Below are 19,282 nucleotides of genomic sequence, written 5' to 3'. Positions count from 1 at the left end.
TGGCAGCGGCGAGAGCACGAAGGCGCAGGGAGTTGGCGGTCGCGTGCTGGTGCAGGGCGGCACTGGCGTCGGCACTGGCGGGAACGTAGAGCTCTCCGCGGGGTCTGTTAGTGGCCAAACGGCCGGGGTTGGCGGTAAAGTGTTGATCTCGAGCGGGACGAGCGATACCGCAGCGAGCGGGGAAGTGGCCATGTCGAGCGCGGTGTCGAAGGCGAGCACGAGCGGTGTTGTGCGTGTGTCGTCTGGCGCAGCAAGCGCTGGCAACTCCGGGACGGTGTCCATTTCGACGGGGGCGTCGACGGGAGGAGCGAGCGGCTCGATCTCGCTGAGTGTGGGTTCTGGTGACTCGCCGACGGGCGGGGCCGTGTATGTGGACGGCGGGACGAGCACCGGCACAGGCGGTGTGGTGAAGGTGCGCGGCGGAACTGGCAGTAGTGTGGGCGGAGACTTGACGCTGGAGGGCGGTGCGGGTGTGGGCGACAAGGCAACGGGTGGCAGTGTCCGCATCTCTAGTGGTGGCGGGAGCAGTTCCGCGAGCACCTCAACCAGTGGCGATGTGGTGGTGTCGACTGCGGCCTCCGGTCCCGGCCAGACGAGCGGCAGCCTGGTGCTGTCGAGTGGCGCCGCCTCTGGTGGCTCCTCCGGCGGCGTGTCTGTGTCAACGTCTGGCGCGTCTTCCGCTGGACAAGGCGGCGACATCAGTTTGATGGTGGGGTCCGGAGGCAAGAGCGCCGGCGGCGGCATCACGCTTTCGGCTGGCAAATCGACGGCGTCGTCGGGCGTAGGAGGCAAGGTGCTTGTTTCAGGCGGGTCCAGCAAGACGGGTGGCGAGATCGAGGTGACCGGTGGCGCAGCGGGCTCTGCTGGTGTGGGTGGCGCGGTGTCCATTCATAGTGGCGGCGGTACGGACGTGACGAGCGGAGACGTGTCGATCTGGAGCTTGGCGTCGGGTGCTGCGACGAACAGCGGCCGCCTTTCGTTGTCGACTGGCGGTGCACTGGCGAGCGGGCACATCTCGCTGTCCACGGGCGTGTCGACGGGCGGCGATTCCGGATCAATTGACATTGCTGCAGGTAGCGCAAAGTCTGCCAGAAGTGGGTCTGTTTCTGTGACAGGTGGCCAGAACACTTTTGAGACTGGTATGGGTGGGATTATTGCGCTTGTTGGTGGTGATGGCCCGGCGCGTGGGGGGGATGTTTCTATGACTGGTGGTGCAAGCTCAAGCAAGACCGGTGGGAAAATTGTGATCGCTAGCGGAAGCAGCTCCGCAGGGGTCAGCGGTTCTATTACTCTTGCAGTGGCAAATGCGGCCGACAACTTTGCTAGTGGATCCGTTACGGTGTCGAGTGGAGCATCAAAAAATGTCCAAACCGGTGACATCAGCGTTCTTAGTGGCTCATCGTTTGCTGGAAAAAGTGGGTCGATCAATCTGAGTGTTGGTGCTAGCGGCACCGATGCTGCTAGCGGGTCAATACTGGCCACAGCTGGAGAAAACGATTTGACAGGACCAGGTGGTGATATTGTCTTGAAAGGAGGCAGTGCTAATCAGGGCGGTGGGTATGTAAAGATTGCTGGAGGGTACTCTATTCAATCCTCAGGTGGATCTATTGATATTGCCAGCGGCGGTAGCTTAGCCAAAATGAGTGGGAATGTTGTTGTATCTAGTCCAGGAACTGGACTGGCTGATAGTGGCTCGCTGACACTTTCGACTGGTATTGCGAACAAAGGGAGCTCCGGAGATATCACACTAAAGACTTCCAGTGCCTCTGGAGGTAACGGAGGCCAGATCAGTCTAAGTTCCGGGGCCGGCAATGGGATAGATGGAGGTGATATTAAACTTCATGCGGGAGATTCTACACCAGATAATGGGGTCGGAGGCTTCCTCAACTTTCAGGGTGGTTATGGCAAGAAGTTGGGCGGCAATGTAGCTATTACAGGTGGCTCAGCCGATGATGCAGCAGGAGGGAACGTGCAAATCACAAGCGGAAGTGGATCCGTGGCTAGCAGTGGAGACATTTTCGTTGCGACAGGGGTGTCTGGAACAGCCAGTGGATCATTGACTTTATCATCAGGTGCCTCCAGTGGCGATACTTCAGGTGGAGTGTACATTTCGACCGCAAATGCGGAAAAAGGACCGAGCGGAAGCGTTATCATCTCATCAGGCACCGGAAATTCTGCCGAGAGCGGAGAAGTTAAACTTTTCGGTGGATCAAACACGTATGATGGCGGGATGGGAGGTCGTGTTCTCGTTCAAGGTGGTGCAGGAACAATGGTGGGTGGTCACGTCGAGGTTGCTGCGGGAACGGGAAAGGCGAATATCGGAGGAAATGTCAGGCTACAAAGTGGGTCCGGAAGCGGGGCGTCGAGTGGTTACGTGTTAGTCGCAAGTGCTGATGCTGCCATTTATCGTGACAGTGGTCCATTAGGTTTTGTGACCGGTGCAACCGATGGCGGCAATTCCGGAGACATTTCCTTTGAAACTGGAGGTGCTCACGATGGAAATGCTGGCTCAATTTTATTCGAGGTTGGTGTGTCTGAAGACACTGAAGCAGGAGACGTTAAGATTGTGGCTGGTGAACTCGCGGCCGCTGGTGGTAAAGGAGGCGACTTAATTCTTGGTGGGGGCCCAGGATATGGTGCAGGGGGTGGATTGACACTCACAGCAGGAAGTGGCAACTCAAAAGCTGGTGGCGGAGTTGATATTTCTAGCGGCGCTAGTAGTAGTGGGTCCACTGGTTCTGTTTCCATTACGAGTGCGAATACGAAATCAGCGATGGCAAGCGGCTCGATCACGATTTCAACTGGAAGTTCAGTTGGTGGAGATACAGGAAGTATCTCGCTTCGCACGTCCGACACTAAAGGCGGAGTGTCTGGTGCAGTAACTGTCAGTTTAGGTGCCGCTGATACCGTCACTGGTGGAACTTTAACATTGAGCGCCGGTCCAAGCACAAACACAGGCGGCGATGGTGTAAGTGTCGACCCAAGCACGGATAAAGGCGGCACTGGCGGAAGTGTTGTTGTAGAAGGAGGATCGGGACCATTCTCTGGTGGTGAAGTATCAGTCACTGGTGGATCGACTGTTAAAGGCGTTGGTGGAACAGTACGAGTCTCAAGCGGTGCTGGCACCAGCTCCTCGAGCGGTAACGTATTCATTTCAACTTCACTTGCTGGATCCAATCAACCAAGTGGAACCATCGCGTTGTACACTGGGGCTACGAATGGCGCCACCAGCGGCGATATTTGGCTGCAAACTACTGACGCTACCCATGGCAAGGCAGGGTCGATTTATTTGAGCGTCGGCGGGGGTGATATTGTTGATGCGGGATCGATCGAGTTGACGAGCGGAGACGCAAATACCAACGCTGGTGTTGGCGGCTCCATTTCTGTTACTGGAGGACATGGCAAGCTATCAGGTGGGAGCGTCGATGTCACTGGCGGTGCTGGGGATAATATGGTCGGTGGGAGCGTGCGTCTGACGAGTGGGTCGTCCAAAGCGAGTGGTTCGCTGACCTTATCATCAGGGACAGCAAGTGCTGGAAAATCGGGCGACTTGACCATTGCGACATCCAGTGCCACTGGAGGAAACGGTGGATCGATCACACTCTCCGTGGGTTCCACTAACAGCGGCGATGCTGGCGTGTTAACTTTGCAGAGTGGAGTGAACACAGCAGATGCTAGTATAGGTGGTGCCATTATGATTAATGGTGGGAGCGGGAAGAGCACAGGTGGCAGCGTTGCCATTGTTGGAGGTTCTGGAACTTCTGCAAAAGGAGGTAGCGTCACATTAACTAGTGGATCTGGTACTGGCGCTCTTAGCGGAGACGTGGTTATCGCGAGTGGTGACTCTGGAACCGCAAAGGGGAGTGGTTCCATTACGCTTTCCTCTGGAATTTCCAAAGGCGGAGCCTCGGGCAACGTGAAAATGGTGACTTCCACCGCCGTCGGGGGACCAGGTGGGTCCATCATTCTTTCGGTTGGGTCCGGTGACGATACAACCGGCGGAAACGTCGACATTAGTGCTGGTGGTACAACGGTCGATGCAAGCACTGGCGGGAAGGTAAAGCTAACCGGTGGCACTGGAAAAACTGGTGGCGATATCCTGTTGCGTGGTGGAGACGGAACGGCGACGACTGGCGGTCGTATCGAGCTCGTGAGTGGGGCAGGTGCGGCACTCCCCAGCGGAAATGTCTTGATCAGAAGTGCAGACCCCACCACGTCTTCCAAAAGCGGGTCGATCGAGCTACGTACGGGCACAACGACCGCTGGAGCGTCCGGCTCGGTGCTTGTCAAAACAAGCGATGCCGTTGGCGGAGCAGCGGGGCCTGTGACTCTATCAGTTGGGTCTGGTGATGTCGCAACTGGGGGCGATATTGTACTACGCGCTGGAAACAGCATCATCCACGCTGCAGGCATCGGTGGTCGAACACTACTCACAGGGGGTACTGGGGCAATAGTTGGAGGGAAAGTGGAGCTTGTTGGTGGCGTAGGCACCAAAACAAAAGGCGGGGATGTTATGGTGTCAAGTGGTGGGACTGACTCTGGTACCGCTAGTGGTGACGTCGTCGTGAGTAGTGGCAGTGTAGAAGGCACAGGGCAATCGAGCGGCTCCGTGTCGTTGTTATCCGGTGCAACTAAACACGGTAGTTCAGGTCGACTGACTGTTGGCACGGCTGTTGCCTCTGGTGGAAGCGGAGGCGCAGTGATTCTGAGCGTTGGGGTTGGAGACAAGTCCGACGGAGGTGCAATGAGTATATTCGGTGGCTCGACATCAGATGCAGTTGGTTCAGGTGGTGCGGTGACTGTTGTTGGGGGTGATGGAGGCACCGTCGGTGGCAAGGTGAAGCTTACTGGTGGTGCGGGTGGATCTGATGTCGGTGGCAGTGTTCAAATTTCTAGCGGTGCAAGTAGTTCTGCTGCTACCGGAAGTGTTAGTATATTGTCGTCGAACTCGGGAGCCGCCGGCACTGGTAAGGTGACTTTGTCATCTGGGGGAACCAACGGCGCTGCTAATGCTGAGCCATCAGGAGCTGTTCAGATTCTATCCGGGGACTCGGTAGGCGGGAGCGCAGGAAATATTCTTGTCCAAGTAGGCAGTGGAAAGGCTGCAGTCGGTGGTGAATTGAAGCTCGTCAGCGGAGAAAGTACTAACGATGACGGGGTTGGCGGCTCCATTTCTGTTACTGGAGGACATGGCAAGCTATCAGGTGGGAGCGTCGATGTCACTGGCGGTGCTGGAGATAATATGGTCGGTGGGAGCGTGCGTCTGACGAGTGGGTCGTCCAAAGCGAGTGGTTCGCTGACCTTATCATCAGGGACAGCAAGTGCTGGAAAATCGGGCGACTTGACCATTGCGACATCCAGTGCCACTGGAGGAAACGGTGGATCGATCACACTCTCCGTGGGTTCCACTAACAGCGGCGATGCTGGCGTGTTAACTTTGCAGAGTGGAGTGAACACAGCAGATGCTAGTATAGGTGGTGCCATTATGATTAATGGTGGGAGCGGGAAGAGCACAGGTGGCAGCGTTGCCATTGTTGGAGGTTCTGGAACTTCTGCAAAAGGAGGTAGCGTCACATTAACTAGTGGATCTGGTACTGGCGCTCTTAGCGGAGACGTGGTTATCGCGAGTGGTGACTCTGGAACCGCAAAGGGGAGTGGTTCCATTACGCTTTCCTCTGGAATTTCCAAAGGCGGAGCCTCGGGCAACGTGAAAATGGTGACTTCCACCGCCGTCGGGGGACCAGGTGGGTCCATCATTCTTTCGGTTGGGTCCGGTGACGATACAACCGGCGGAAACGTCGACATTAGTGCTGGTGGTACAACGGTCGATGCAAGCACTGGCGGGAAGGTAAAGCTAACCGGTGGCACTGGAAAAACTGGTGGCGATATCCTGTTGCGTGGTGGAGACGGAACGGCGACGACTGGCGGTCGTATCGAGCTCGTGAGTGGGGCAGGTGCGGCACTCCCCAGCGGAAATGTCTTGATCAGAAGTGCAGACCCCACCACGTCTTCCAAAAGCGGGTCGATCGAGCTACGTACGGGCACAACGACCGCTGGAGCGTCCGGCTCGGTGCTTGTCAAAACAAGCGATGCCGTTGGCGGAGCAGCGGGGCCTGTGACTCTATCAGTTGGGTCTGGTGATGTCGCAACTGGGGGCGATATTGTACTACGCGCTGGAAACAGCATCATCCACGCTGCAGGCATCGGTGGTCGAACACTACTCACAGGGGGTACTGGGGCAATAGTTGGAGGGAAAGTGGAGCTTGTTGGTGGCGTAGGCACCAAAACAAAAGGCGGGGATGTTATGGTGTCAAGTGGTGGGACTGACTCTGGTACCGCTAGTGGTGACGTCGTCGTGAGTAGTGGCAGTGTAGAAGGCACAGGGCAATCGAGCGGCTCCGTGTCGTTGTTATCCGGTGCAACTAAACACGGTAGTTCAGGTCGACTGACTGTTGGCACGGCTGTTGCCTCTGGTGGAAGCGGAGGCGCAGTGATTCTGAGCGTTGGGGTTGGAGACAAGTCCGACGGAGGTGCAATGAGTATATTCGGTGGCTCGACATCAGATGCAGTTGGTTCAGGTGGTGCGGTGACTGTTGTTGGGGGTGATGGAGGCACCGTCGGTGGCAAGGTGAAGCTTACTGGTGGTGCGGGTGGATCAGATGTCGGTGGCAGTGTTCAAATTTCTAGCGGTGCAAGTAGTTCTGCTGCTACCGGAAGTGTTAGTATATTGTCGTCGAACTCGGGAGCCGCCGGCACTGGTAAGGTGACTTTGTCATCTGGGGGAACCAACGGCGCTGCTAATGCTGAGCCATCAGGAGCTGTTCAGATTCTATCCGGGGACTCGGTAGGCGGGAGCGCAGGAAATATTCTTGTCCAAGTAGGCAGTGGAAAGGCTGCAGTCGGTGGTGAATTGAAGCTCGTCAGCGGAGAAAGTACTAACGATGACGGGGTTGGCGGCTCCATTTCTGTTACTGGAGGACATGGCAAGCTATCAGGTGGGAGCGTCGATGTCACTGGCGGTGCTGGAGATAATATGGTCGGTGGGAGCGTGCGTCTGACGAGTGGGTCGTCCAAAGCGAGTGGTTCGCTGACCTTATCATCAGGGACAGCAAGTGCTGGAAAATCGGGCGACTTGACCATTGCGACATCCAGTGCCACTGGAGGAAACGGTGGATCGATCACACTCTCCGTGGGTTCCACTAACAGCGGCGATGCTGGCGTGTTAACTTTGCAGAGTGGAGTGAACACAGCAGATGCTAGTATAGGTGGTGCCATTATGATTAATGGTGGGAGCGGGAAGAGCACAGGTGGCAGCGTTGCCATTGTTGGAGGTTCTGGAACTTCTGCAAAAGGAGGTAGCGTCACATTAACTAGTGGATCTGGTACTGGCGCTCTTAGCGGAGACGTGGTTATCGCGAGTGGTGACTCTGGAACCGCAAAGGGGAGTGGTTCCATTACGCTTTCCTCTGGAATTTCCAAAGGCGGAGCCTCGGGCAACGTGAAAATGGTGACTTCCACCGCCGTCGGGGGACCAGGTGGGTCCATCATTCTTTCGGTTGGGTCCGGTGACGATACAACCGGCGGAAACGTCGACATTAGTGCTGGTGGTACAACGGTCGATGCAAGCACTGGCGGGAAGGTAAAGCTAACCGGTGGCACTGGAAAAACTGGTGGCGATATCCTGTTGCGTGGTGGAGACGGAACGGCGACGACTGGCGGTCGTATCGAGCTCGTGAGTGGGGCAGGTGCGGCACTCCCCAGCGGAAATGTCTTGATCAGAAGTGCAGACCCCACCACGTCTTCCAAAAGCGGGTCGATCGAGCTACGTACGGGCACAACGACCGCTGGAGCGTCCGGCTCGGTGCTTGTCAAAACAAGCGATGCCGTTGGCGGAGCAGCGGGGCCTGTGACTCTATCAGTTGGGTCTGGTGATGTCGCAACTGGGGGCGATATTGTACTACGCGCTGGAAACAGCATCATCCACGCTGCAGGCATCGGTGGTCGAACACTACTCACAGGGGGTACTGGGGCAATAGTTGGAGGGAAAGTGGAGCTTGTTGGTGGCGTAGGCACCAAAACAAAAGGCGGGGATGTTATGGTGTCAAGTGGTGGGACTGACTCTGGTACCGCTAGTGGTGACGTCGTCGTGAGTAGTGGCAGTGTAGAAGGCACAGGGCAATCGAGCGGCTCCGTGTCGTTGTTATCCGGTGCAACTAAACACGGTAGTTCAGGTCGACTGACTGTTGGCACGGCTGTTGCCTCTGGTGGAAGCGGAGGCGCAGTGATTCTGAGCGTTGGGGTTGGAGACAAGTCCGACGGAGGTGCAATGAGTATATTCGGTGGCTCGACATCAGATGCAGTTGGTTCAGGTGGTGCGGTGACTGTTGTTGGGGGTGATGGAGGCACCGTCGGTGGCAAGGTGAAGCTTACTGGTGGTGCGGGTGGATCTGATGTCGGTGGCAGTGTTCAAATTTCTAGCGGTGCAAGTAGTTCTGCTGCTACCGGAAGTGTTAGTATATTGTCGTCGAACTCGGGAGCCGCCGGCACTGGTAAGGTGACTTTGTCATCTGGGGGAACCAACGGCGCTGCTAATGCTGAGCCATCAGGAGCTGTTCAGATTCTATCCGGGGACTCGGTAGGCGGGAGCGCAGGAAATATTCTTGTCCAAGTAGGCAGTGGAAAGGCTGCAGTCGGTGGTGAATTGAAGCTCGTCAGCGGAGAAAGTACTAACGATGACGGGGTAGGCGGGAAGCTGACCCTACTTAGCGGCTTGGGTACTAAGACAGGCGGGGCTGTGAGCATACGCGGTGGTTTGGGCACCGGGACAGTTGGGGGTGGGATTGACATTGTTAGTGGAGGCAGTTCAAGTGGCGGAAGTGGCAATGTGCTCATTGCAAGCGAATCTTTAGTGACGACAAGTGGATCTGTCACGGTGTCGTCAGGTGCGCCAACGGGAGGAGGGAACTCTGGGGCTGTTAACATTAAAACGTCGGATGCTACTACTGGATCATCAGGCAAGATTACTCTCGCTTCAGGATCTAGTGGTGGTGTAGGTGCTGGTGCTGGGATCTCCATAACGTCTGGCGCCAGCACTGGGGGAACTGGCGGCTTGTTGGAACTCAATGGCGGCTTGGGAAAGCTTGGTGGTGGTGTATCAATCACAGCCGGGTCTGCAACTGCAACTGGAACTCGTGGAGGAGATGTGAGCATCCTGAGCGGCAGGGGAGATGTTGCATCGAGTGGTAATGTTAAGATCACAACCGCTGACTCTGGTACCGGAAAAGTCAGTGGTGACCTTACACTTTCTACGGGTGGCTCGCTTGGAGGAAATTCGGGAGCCATTTCACTCTCGACCTCGACCGCTAGTGGTGGAAGTGCTGGTAAGATCAGTCTATCTGTGGGAAGTGGGAATGTGGGGGTTGGTGGAGGTATCGCATTAGAAGCAGGAACGAGCTCTGATCCGGCAGGTACGGGTGGTGCTGTGACTGTGACGGGAGGTGGTGGCAAAACAGGAGGCGATGTAGTCATTACTGGTGGCGCCGGTAGTGCAACTGCTGGAGGCGCTGTTCGAATCACAAGTGGTACCAACACCGCTGGAGGCAGTGGGTCAGTCATGGTTAAGTCTGGTACTGCCAAAATCAACTTCAACACTGGTACGCTCGAGTTTGGAAGTGGTGATAGCACAGGCACGGGCAATAGCGGTAGTGTGATTTTTTCTACTGGTAAGGCCACTGGTGGAACCTCCGGCAACTTCGAGGTTTCAGTTGGGGGTTCTGGGCACGAGGAAGGCAACGGCGGCGACATAAAGCTGACGGCAGGAACAAATACTGCACTCAACGCTGCTGGAGGGTCTATCATTGTGACCCCAGGCACAGGATCAAGCCCTGCCACCCACGGAGAATTCCGTGTCGGATATCCGAGTGACGCAGCAATTTTTTCAGTGGCGAAAAATGCGTTCGCGGTGAAGAATGTCCAGTACGTGAGTCTAGCTTCTTTGACGAATGTCGACCTCCTCGCCAAAGGGACAATGACGCTGACTGGTGCCGCAGTTAATGTTGCTGGAGGACTTACTGTTCAGAACAGCGACTTTACTGTTTTGAAAGACACTACACCAATGCTGAAGGTCTCGGGAAACAGTGGTGATGTTACTTTACAGGGCATACTTACGCTGGGTGGGGCCGAAGCTTCTATCAAGCACACTGGCACGTCTTTGACCGTGGCAACGCCGATGTTGCTTGTGCCTGCACCTATAGTTTCCATTTCGGGCGATGACGTCAAGTTTTCGGGGAAAACAATCGGCTTCACATCCGCAACTGCTGTTACCTTTGCAAGCTCGAAGGTGGCGTTTTCGGGCGGTGCTGTCGACTTCACGTCCGCGACCTCCGTTTCCTTCTCTAGCTTAAAGGTGGCCAGCACGGTTGATATATCAGGAGGAGCGGTCGACTTCACTTCCGCGACCTCCGTTTCCTTCTCTAGCTTAAAGGTGGCCAGCACGGTTGATATATCAGGAGGAGCGGTCGACTTCACTTCCGCGACCTCCGTTTCCTTCTCTAGCTTAAAGGTGGCCAGCACGGTTGATATATCAGCAGGAGCAGTCGACTTCACGTCGAACAATGTGAAATTCTCCGGAACAAATGTGGCGTTCACTGGTGCCCAGCTTAATATCGCAGGCAGTAGCGTTACGCCTACCGGTAGTGTAGGCAGCACGTGCAAAACCGGTGACCTGCGCTTCGACAGCACCAAATTGTACATCTGTGTTGCTGTTAACACCTGGTACTACGTTTCACTTACCGAGGTCCCAGCCAGCACAGCACCGCCAACATAAGCTCCAGCCACCAGTCCTACCTGAGGATAGTCTGTACGCTGTAATATTGTACAAAATATATTAACAAAAACATATATTGTAGTGTCTCCGTTGCGAATATGCTCCCTGTTTTTCGCTTTGAAGGAAATGCACGCTAGCGCACCGATTAGCAATTTCCCCATTATTCAAACACGGCAGAATCGTCACGAGGTCACACCTTCACCTGACACACTTCCTGAAGATCTATTGCAACAACAAATGCTCAGGAACCAAGTAGACTCACAAAAGAACTCCTGCCCGAACTTTTCTCCAATTGTCTATTACCAATGTGGCAGGCCTATTCAATCATCAACAACGGCTAACAGGGTTCCGGCAGATTCACAACTACCTCTCGCGTACACAAAGTGTCGAATCTTCTGCTTCCAGCTCAGGCCTCACTTCTGTACCATTGAACAAAAGGTGGTCAGTGTTGTGTAGTATGGATCGACAGCTTCACTGCAAAAGACTTGCCTTGCGGTTGAAGCGCTTGTGGGTGGCCCGCTTCTCATTCTTAGCGTCGATCTTTTGCTGCTCCTCGTACGATAGCGATTCGTAGTTTTTGTGTTTTTTCTCGTTCAGCTCTGCCTGGCGGCGAGCAATCTCCTGTAGATGCAAATACAGCATCGCGTCAGATCACAATCAATTGAACACACTCGTTGAAAATCGTGCAGCACGTACGTCCTCCTTGGCAGAGGCCAGAGCATCGGCAGCCTGCTTGATCTTCAAACGCCTCTTGATCGCACTGTGCTTAGCCTATGGTCGATAGATAAGATCGTTAGTGACGTATCATGTACACAACAAAGCAGACAGCTATTCGTACGTTCGGTGACAGCTTAATGGTAGCGCCAGCAGCGTCAATCAGCGAAAACACGAGCTGAAGTGCCTTCGACACATCCAGGTGCTTGGAGCCAGCCTTAAGTTTAAAGCGGACCCGCAGAACGTGTTTCTGTGTCTTCGGCATGCCACTGTAGATGACGGCAATCGCAGAGCAATCGAGTGGTTAGTCCTTAGCTCCGTATTCACAAAGATAAGGATTCATCCAAGTGCAAATACTCACATAATCAGCTGCTTGTTCATGTCGGTGATCACGATATACTCCAGGAAGTCTTCCAGGTCGTTGAGCGACTGAGTTAAGGGTAGGAATCCACTTAGTGTCACACAAACAGTTAAGTATTCGGTACAAGCCTTACCGCCTGAAGGGATTGCGTCAGGGCCAGCTTAGGAGTCTCCGTGCAGTCCGTGGCAACCCACATGGACTCTGGCACTTCTTTCACCGATATTTGCTTGGCTGTTTCGATCTGATATTACAAGGCAACATTATATACTGAATGAACTGGCATAAAACACATCCGGGTATAAACCAAGGATACGTACCAACTCAGGGAACACCTTGGACAGCGCAGTGAATCCCAGCTTCTTGCTGATGCCGAGGATGAACGGGTCCACCTCCTCGCCGTGGAGGCCAACGTCGATCGTCTAAGCAACACGCATAGCAAGTGAGTATCGGGACAACAATCGGCATCCAGCACATTGCGCCCGTACCAGGTAGTCCGACGTGGGGACGACGAGGCGGTAAATGCGAGAGATGAGATCGTGGCGAGACTTGAGCTGCAGCAGCCACACCCAATCAACCACGACACGTCAGAAACCCGAGCTCTTTCCAGCACGCATCCCATTTCACAGCAAACTACCTCCAGGTCAGCGACAAAGCGCGTCAAAAAGCGACGGCCCGTGCAAAAGTACTTGAAGTTGCTGCGGCTCTCCTCGAGGAGCCCCATGCCGTTCTCCACGGACGAGCCCGTGTACGAGAACTGCGTGCGCAGCAGCGGCTCCGCTTCCTCGAGCCTGCACCACAAAGCAAAAACGTCAGACCCAAATTCCGCCAGCACCAGCAATTTTTTTCCTCCGCACGTACCACTTGTCGGCGATCTTGCGATTCTGTGCTTTGCCCACGAAATAGAGCACCAGGAAGAGGATACCGAACCCCCAGCTACTGGCCTCAATGGCAAAATAGTCCGCTGCAATCACACAAAAACACTACATAAAACGCTCAAACAGCACAACATAAAATAGTTGACGCACGGTTCTGGAATGGGATGAGCTGCTTGGCCAGCGTGGCGAAGTCCCGCGGGGGCATCGAGTGCGTCGGCACGGGGGCCACCGTCTCCTGGGACTGGTAAGAGACACAGCAATTGTATTTATGTCAGCATTGATTTCTTCCGCTGTACAAAAGACAAGTGCAATTGCTACCTCCACGACGTCAAACTCGTCCGCTTCTTGGGCTAGGAATGGAGGCGCACGCAGCACGTTAGAGAACCCCCGAGTTGACGGCTATTAGGGGGAGAGGGGTCGCACCGTGCACGTAGGCCATGGCCAGCGCCAGCAGCGCCAGGAGGCCGACCTTGCGCCACATGTCAATGGGAGGATTGGGGGTGATCGGCAAATGGACCGCCACGTTGCAAAAATGAAAATCGAAAGGCGTATTTTTGGGTATTTTAAATTTAAAAAATATAATACGACTCAGGAGCAGTCAAAGCAAATGCTTGTTGCTTCCTCTGCACGGTCAAAGGCGAACCACGCTTACGAGTCGTCGGCGTTCGCCATCCGACAGTGCATATTTCCTGCTAATGGTGCCCAACCAACAAATAGAGGCTGCTGAACCATTTGGATGAACAGCCAAACTATCCAAACGAAAGCTTTGTTTTCATGCATTACATCTACTACCCTCGATTTCACTTATTGCACAGTTTTGCTGCCTTAGTTAGGCGTGTCCATACCGGCGCGGACGCCACCGCGCGCAATGAGGTCGGCGATGTCGTCCTTGTTCGGCAACTCGGAGGAGCGCACGTCCTGCACAAGGCGCTGCACCTTCTTCTCCTGCTTGAGGTATTGCAGGGCCATGTTGCCCAGGTTGCCCTCCGGCAGCGCCTCGGTGAACTGCAGACCCTCGCGGTACACGATCTTGCTGGCCAGGCTCGAAGCCACGATGGAGCGCAGGTACGCGAGAGGCACGTTCTGGTGCACACGGTCCATCGCCAGCTCGCGGAGCTTGAGCGGCAGGTGCTCCTCGATCAACGTGAACAGGATCTGCTGGTCCTCCTCGCACACGTCGTCGAAGTGAGCCAGAACGGCGTCGTGCACGCGGGTGATCGCGCGACTGATGCGCTCGCTGGCAGGCGGCAGGGCCGACGACGGGTCCTTCTTGTACTCGCGGAACAGCAGCTGAGCCTCCACGCGAGCCAACGAGCGCAGCTTGTCAACCACCTCCATGACCAGCTCGTCCTTGACAGCAAGGAACTCGTCCGTCTCCAGCAGCATGCTGGCCACGATCTCGTACGACGAGCACACCACGCCGCACTTGTTGGCCGAGCTGTCCTTGACGATCACCACACCGGCGTTGTCGAAGAGCAGCTGACGAGCCTCGGGGGTGATGAAGAGGTTCGCGCCCTCGACAATCAGGCTCGAGGACGGCTTTCCGTCGGCGTCAAGGTAGTCGCGCCAGTTGTTCTCGTTGATGGTGTTGGGCCGGCCACCGGCGGGGATGAACAGGTCGCTCTTCACGCGGTTGTGCAATGTGTTGCGCGCACGGATGCCTTCCTGCGTGCTAATGTCATGCTTGACACCAGTGGAGGCCACCTTCGTTTCGTTGAAGCTCGACAACGGCAGCTCCTCGTCCACAAGACGCAGCAGCTCAGGCATGTCGAGGCCCTGAGGGTCCTCGATCACACCCGTGCCGTCGCAAATGCCAACGACGCGCAGGTTGCTGCCATACTCGCGGTGCAGGATCTTGATCACGTTGCCAGCAACGTCACCATCAGTTCCGCCCGTGATCTTCACCGTGAAGGGCTGCTTGGTGGGGTCAATGTTCTGCGAGCGCAGGGCCGCATCAGCGAAGACAGCAACACCCTCACTGGTGACGCCGTACACCTTGTGGTTGAAGCCAGCATCGGGCTTGGAGCTGATGAAGGCACGCGGGACCGGGTAGCCACGGTAGCCAGCACGGTTGGTCATCCAGACGATGTCGTCCGGGATAATGTTCTCGTCGGGGCCGAGGTAGATCAACTCGTCCTTGCCGTAGTAGTCGACGATCTTCTCCTTCACGGCCTCGTCCGTGGTGTTCAGGTCCAGGAGCGCGTCCGAGAAGGCCTTGACGCTCTTGCGCAGGATGAAGTCGCGCGGGGCAACGTCACCGACCGGTCCCACAATGGGGTCGCAAAGCACCACGGCCTTGGAGCCACCCTCGGGGATGTCCTTGTTCTTGAGCTGTTGAGCGAAGGCCAGGTTGTACGCCTCGTTGTACTGACGAGCACTCTCCATCGCGTGAGCGTCCGTCGAGCCGGGGTACACCATACGGAGACCACCGCGAGCAATGTCACGGAAGCGCACGTGGAAGCCCTTGAACCGACGTCCGTAGATGAAGAAGACACCGAACGGCGTGTCCTTGCCCACCGTGCCGTATCCCATGACCTTGGGGTCCATCCGGAGCGACAGAGCGTAGCGCTCGCGCACGAACTTGTTGGTGCGCAGCGTGCCGCGCACAGCGTCGGCCATGTTGTTCAGAAGCAAGATGGCGTCCTCCTGGTCAACGTTGCGGCGGATGTCCGCCTTGATCTCGTCGACGATGGCGTCCTGCTCGGTGTCGGTCAGAGTCTCCTGCTGCGGGTCAAACTTCCGCAGGAAGAAGTCGGAGATACGCGAGGCGAAAGGCAGATGCTGCTCGTGCTCCAGCGTCTCCATGATACGGCTCAGCGAGTACGCGAACGGGTCCTTCTTTGCCAGGACGCCGTGCAGCATGTTGCCGTAGGCGTAGATGAGCTCGGCGCGCGAGATACCCAGGTCCGGGTGCTGCAGCGTGAGGTGCACAGGTCGGTCGTCCACCCACTTGATGTACTTGAGGTTGCCGGAGATCTTGGACCACTCGAACTCGAAGTTCTCCTTCAGGGCCTCCTCGCTGGGCTGCACCAGGACACGGATCATGGCGACGTGGCCGTCGCCGTTGTTGCTCTCCGGGTCCTTGACCACGTCCAGGTGGGCACGCACCACGTTGAGGTTGCACAGACCCAGGTAGGTGGCCGCCTTCTGCATGAAGCTCTTGGGGATGACGTTGGACGCCGCCATGGTCAGCATCGTCTGCGGGACGCCGCTTGCCGCGTACTTGTTCTCCTCGCTACGGGTCTCCCACTTGTGCTCGACATCCACGGCGACACCCTCCGTGCCGCGCACTCTTTGGTACAGCTCCAACTGCTTGGCGAGCCGGCGCGGGTTGCTGAACTGCACGTACATGGTGTTGCTGTTGTTAAGGAAGGCGTCGACGGCCTCGGGCTCGAAGTGCGGGCCCGACTCCGGGTAGTTCGCGTTACCGGCGTATTTGCCAGCCTGGATGTCGGCGCAGAACTGCTGGATGCTGGCGCGAGCCCGCTTCTCGTCCTCGGTCTTGTTCTGGAACGGCTGCTGCTGGCCGAAGCGGAAGATGTCGAGTCCCAGCGAGTCGTCCAGCGCCGTGAAGATCTTGACGCGGGCCAGCGTGGCGCCGTCTACCGTCTGTGGGAGCTGGTCCAGCACGTTGGCCAGGCTGCCGGGGAAGTTGGCGCCCGAGCGGAAGTGCGAGAAGACCGTCTGGTCGGGCGAGCGCAGCAGCACTTCGGGCTGCTGGGCGTTCACGAGCGCCGTGATGGCGTTTAGGTGCTGCAGGCGGTCCTCCTCCTGGATGGAGCGGAAGTAGGACGGCGGCATGTTCTCGAGGAACCAGGGCACGGTGTTGCCGGCCGCATCCTTCTGGAACCTGTCGAGCGCGCGCAGCAGCTCCTCTTCACAGACCTCCGCGCCCGCATCGCTCTGCGCCGAGAACGCGCGCGCGAGCGTGGAACGGTGGTGCAGGCTCGACTGCGCGCGGCGCAGCGCTCGGAACTGGGACACTTGCATCATCGTCGCTTCCTTCTGCTTGGACTGGGGCAGGCGCTTGGCTCGGACGGAGAGGATTGAGGAATGGCCGAGCGAAAAGCGGATCGCGTTGCGGCGGCGAACCCCGACGCCGACGGACGGCAGAGCAGCCTGTACATGCACTTGCACTGCAAGTATCCGGCGGTCCTTGGCCAAATCGTGACGGAACCTGTGACGCGGCACTGTGGAATAGGGATGCACTTTGCTTCGTGTACACCAGAGACAGACCACTTGAACACGAGCTTTCGTGCAGCACATCAGGACGACGACCACGTCAAAGACTGGCGTGGGGCTCTCGACGTCTTCGGAGCGCTCTCATGCGTGCCTCGCAGACCACGAGGAATGCTCGCTGACGGTACCGGCCTCGAATCGAATCGACGCCTTGAATCTCGCTGGTGTTGCCGTCATTGCCACGCAGGACTCGCTAATCGCAACACGACGCTGTCCCCACCTCACAATCCCTCGGCGTGCTTGTGCTTAACGGCGTGCCTTGAACCTGCGCGCTTCAACCTTGTGGTGGGCTTTGCGCAATGGCTTAGCACCGCGGCTGGCTGTTTCGGGCCGATGTCCGTTCGCATGCGACGAAGCAAATGGCCGTTGCACCTCAGCTTGGGCAACGAGTGTCCGGACATCCAAGCCCAGATGGCCGACCGGGATGACGCCGGAGCTCTGCAGACCCAGCGTGAATCTACGTCAGCCGAGAGCTGCGCGCCGCAGGACCAGTCCTTGCGCGCGACGGCAACTGCAACTGCAAGCAGAGCCTTCGGATCACGGCGGACAAGTGGCGCCTTGAACCTCAAGTTCGTCGAGCAGGCAGGAGATTCGAGCTCCACTGACGTGGCTGCAGCCGAGTCCAACCGCTCAATTCCGCCGGAGTCGGAGGCAGAGAACCCTGAGCTCTCTGCCCTCCGCCTGGAGCTCGCACTTGTCCGTCGAGCGCTAGACGATGAAGATCCCCAATTCGATGCTGCAAATGCTGGGGAAGACTTGTCTGCCGCGGACGACAGCAGCGACACCGACACCATAGAGTACCGGATACTTGCTTTTGGTGGGGGAACCTACCGCGGCCAGGCTCGCCTGTGTGGTCCCGACCCGGAGCTCGGCGCGTGGTTGCCACACGGCCTCGGTGTGCTGACGACCGCCGCAGATCACACGTGCTGCGGCCAATGGCTCAACGGGACGCAAGTGAATCACGGCACTCGCTATGGTCCTGCGCTGCACTACGAAGGCGGCTTTGGCGCAGGTGGCACTTCTGCTAGCGGTTGTCATGGAGTGGGGCTCTACACTTTTGGCGACCTCTTCGTTGGATGCTGGAGCTCTGCTTCTGCCACCACGCCACAAGCTAACCACCTCCATCCTCGGGGGCTCGGTCGTCTACAAAGCTCAGTAGATGCTTTGCCTGTAGACGGATGGTTCCACGGTCTCCGATGTGCACATCGATGCTCCTTCCAAATGGCCCCCTGCTCCTTCCAAATGGCCTCAAGTCTGCGCTCGCAGCCTCAGCCGTTGCGCGGCTTGCTCGTAGCGGACGGGAAGCTTGAATTCTGGCGCAGACTTGCACTTGTCGGAGCATTGACCACATGGAAGCGGCTCTGCTGCGAATTCAGTACCGCACAAGCGAAGAGTGCTCGCTTGCTGGCCTTAAAGACGCTAGACCAAGCTCGACGAGCAGAGCAGCGTGCGATCCACGAGAACTTGGAGCGACTGAAAACTGCGAGGGGCCGAGATACAGCCGAGCTTCTGGATCGATTGGCAAGGTCCCGTGTGGCGCAGGAGCAGCGGATGCAGCGTCGGCAACTGTACGTTCAGCGACTCGCAAACGTCGTCAAGCAGCACGACCTCGCTCGAGCTTGCGTAGCCAAGCAGCAAAGTACCGTGGAGACGTTGGAGCTTGAACTGCAAGAGATCGTGGAGCTCCTGAAGGGGGCCCGACAGGCCCAAGATGACTGCGCGCAGCATGCTCGCGAGCTGCATGTTCTTAAGAGGCAAATCGAGAACGCAACCGTAAAGCTCAATGCTGCTCGGTTCGACCAACAACGCAGAGAGGTGGCCCCAGAAACCTCACAGCAAGACCAAGAACCGCGGCTTAGTCTGTCACAACGCACCGTTTCGACACCAGCAAAGAAGACCCCGCGACAACGAGAAGACAGCTTGGACAACAACTCGATGCACGTCAGTCGAGATGGAAGCACTCACCGCAGCGTCAAACTTGGTCAGAAGTTTGTGTGTGATGTTCCTGGATGTAGGTGCGGTATCCCCCGCGATGTCTTCTTACGAGTGGCTGCAGCATTGAAAGACGAGTAGATCTAAGTGATGGTGCGGTCATTGAGTTCTCAAAGTTGTCGCCCAGTGCACGACGATCTCATTACTTTGGGGTGTTTCAACCTTGTCTCTATTTGGGGTTCAAGTACCCGTAGAGACTTACTCTTTGTGCACTAGCGCATGAATCGTGCTGCTCCGCATGTTGGCTCACTCACAGGCGCTAACCGTTGTGGCTTT

The 19,282-nt window shown here is 56.8% G+C and overlaps 4 protein-coding genes across 4 annotated transcripts; 2 read left to right on the top strand and 2 right to left on the bottom strand.

Moving 5' to 3' along the window:
- Positions 1–1,141: 1,141 nt before the first annotated feature.
- Positions 1,142–10,825, top strand: KRP23_7812 (uncharacterized protein; the record flags this gene model as incomplete). The annotated part of the gene is made up of 2 exons (XM_067893173.1): positions 1,142–10,405; positions 10,562–10,825. 2 exons carry the CDS (start codon positions 1,142–1,144, stop codon positions 10,823–10,825), a joined length of 9,528 nt encoding a protein of 3,175 aa, XP_067744982.1.
- Positions 10,826–11,238: 413 nt separating this feature from the next.
- Positions 11,239–13,256, bottom strand: KRP23_7811 (uncharacterized protein; the record flags this gene model as incomplete). The annotated part of the gene is made up of 13 exons (XM_067893172.1): positions 11,239–11,244; positions 11,315–11,446; positions 11,522–11,596; positions 11,664–11,808; positions 11,901–11,968; positions 12,034–12,141; positions 12,218–12,319; positions 12,386–12,451; positions 12,535–12,688; positions 12,759–12,861; positions 12,926–13,016; positions 13,094–13,125; positions 13,199–13,256. The coding sequence occupies 13 exons, from the start codon at positions 13,254–13,256 to the stop codon at positions 11,239–11,241; spliced, it is 1,140 nt and encodes a 379-aa protein (XP_067744981.1).
- A 344-nt stretch (positions 13,257–13,600) lies between these two features.
- On the bottom strand, positions 13,601–16,768 carry KRP23_7810 (Glutamate dehydrogenase 2; the record flags this gene model as incomplete). The annotated part of the gene is made up of 1 exon (XM_067893171.1): positions 13,601–16,768. One exon carries the CDS (start codon positions 16,766–16,768, stop codon positions 13,601–13,603), a length of 3,168 nt encoding a protein of 1,055 aa, XP_067744980.1.
- A 579-nt stretch (positions 16,769–17,347) lies between these two features.
- KRP23_7809 (uncharacterized protein) lies at positions 17,348–19,087 on the top strand (the record flags this gene model as incomplete). Its single annotated transcript, XM_067893170.1, has 1 exon — positions 17,348–19,087. The coding sequence occupies one exon, from the start codon at positions 17,348–17,350 to the stop codon at positions 19,085–19,087; it is 1,740 nt and encodes a 579-aa protein (XP_067744979.1).
- Between the last annotated feature and the right edge of the window lie 195 nt (positions 19,088–19,282).

Source organism: Phytophthora ramorum (assembly GCF_020800215.1).
Source record: "Phytophthora ramorum isolate Pr-102 chromosome Unknown Phyram_PR-102_s0006, whole genome shotgun sequence".
Lineage (NCBI taxonomy): Eukaryota > Oomycota > Peronosporomycetes > Peronosporales > Peronosporaceae > Phytophthora > Phytophthora ramorum.
Note: the sequence above shows the minus strand (reverse complement) of the source record. Positions and strands in the feature narration are given on the sequence as shown.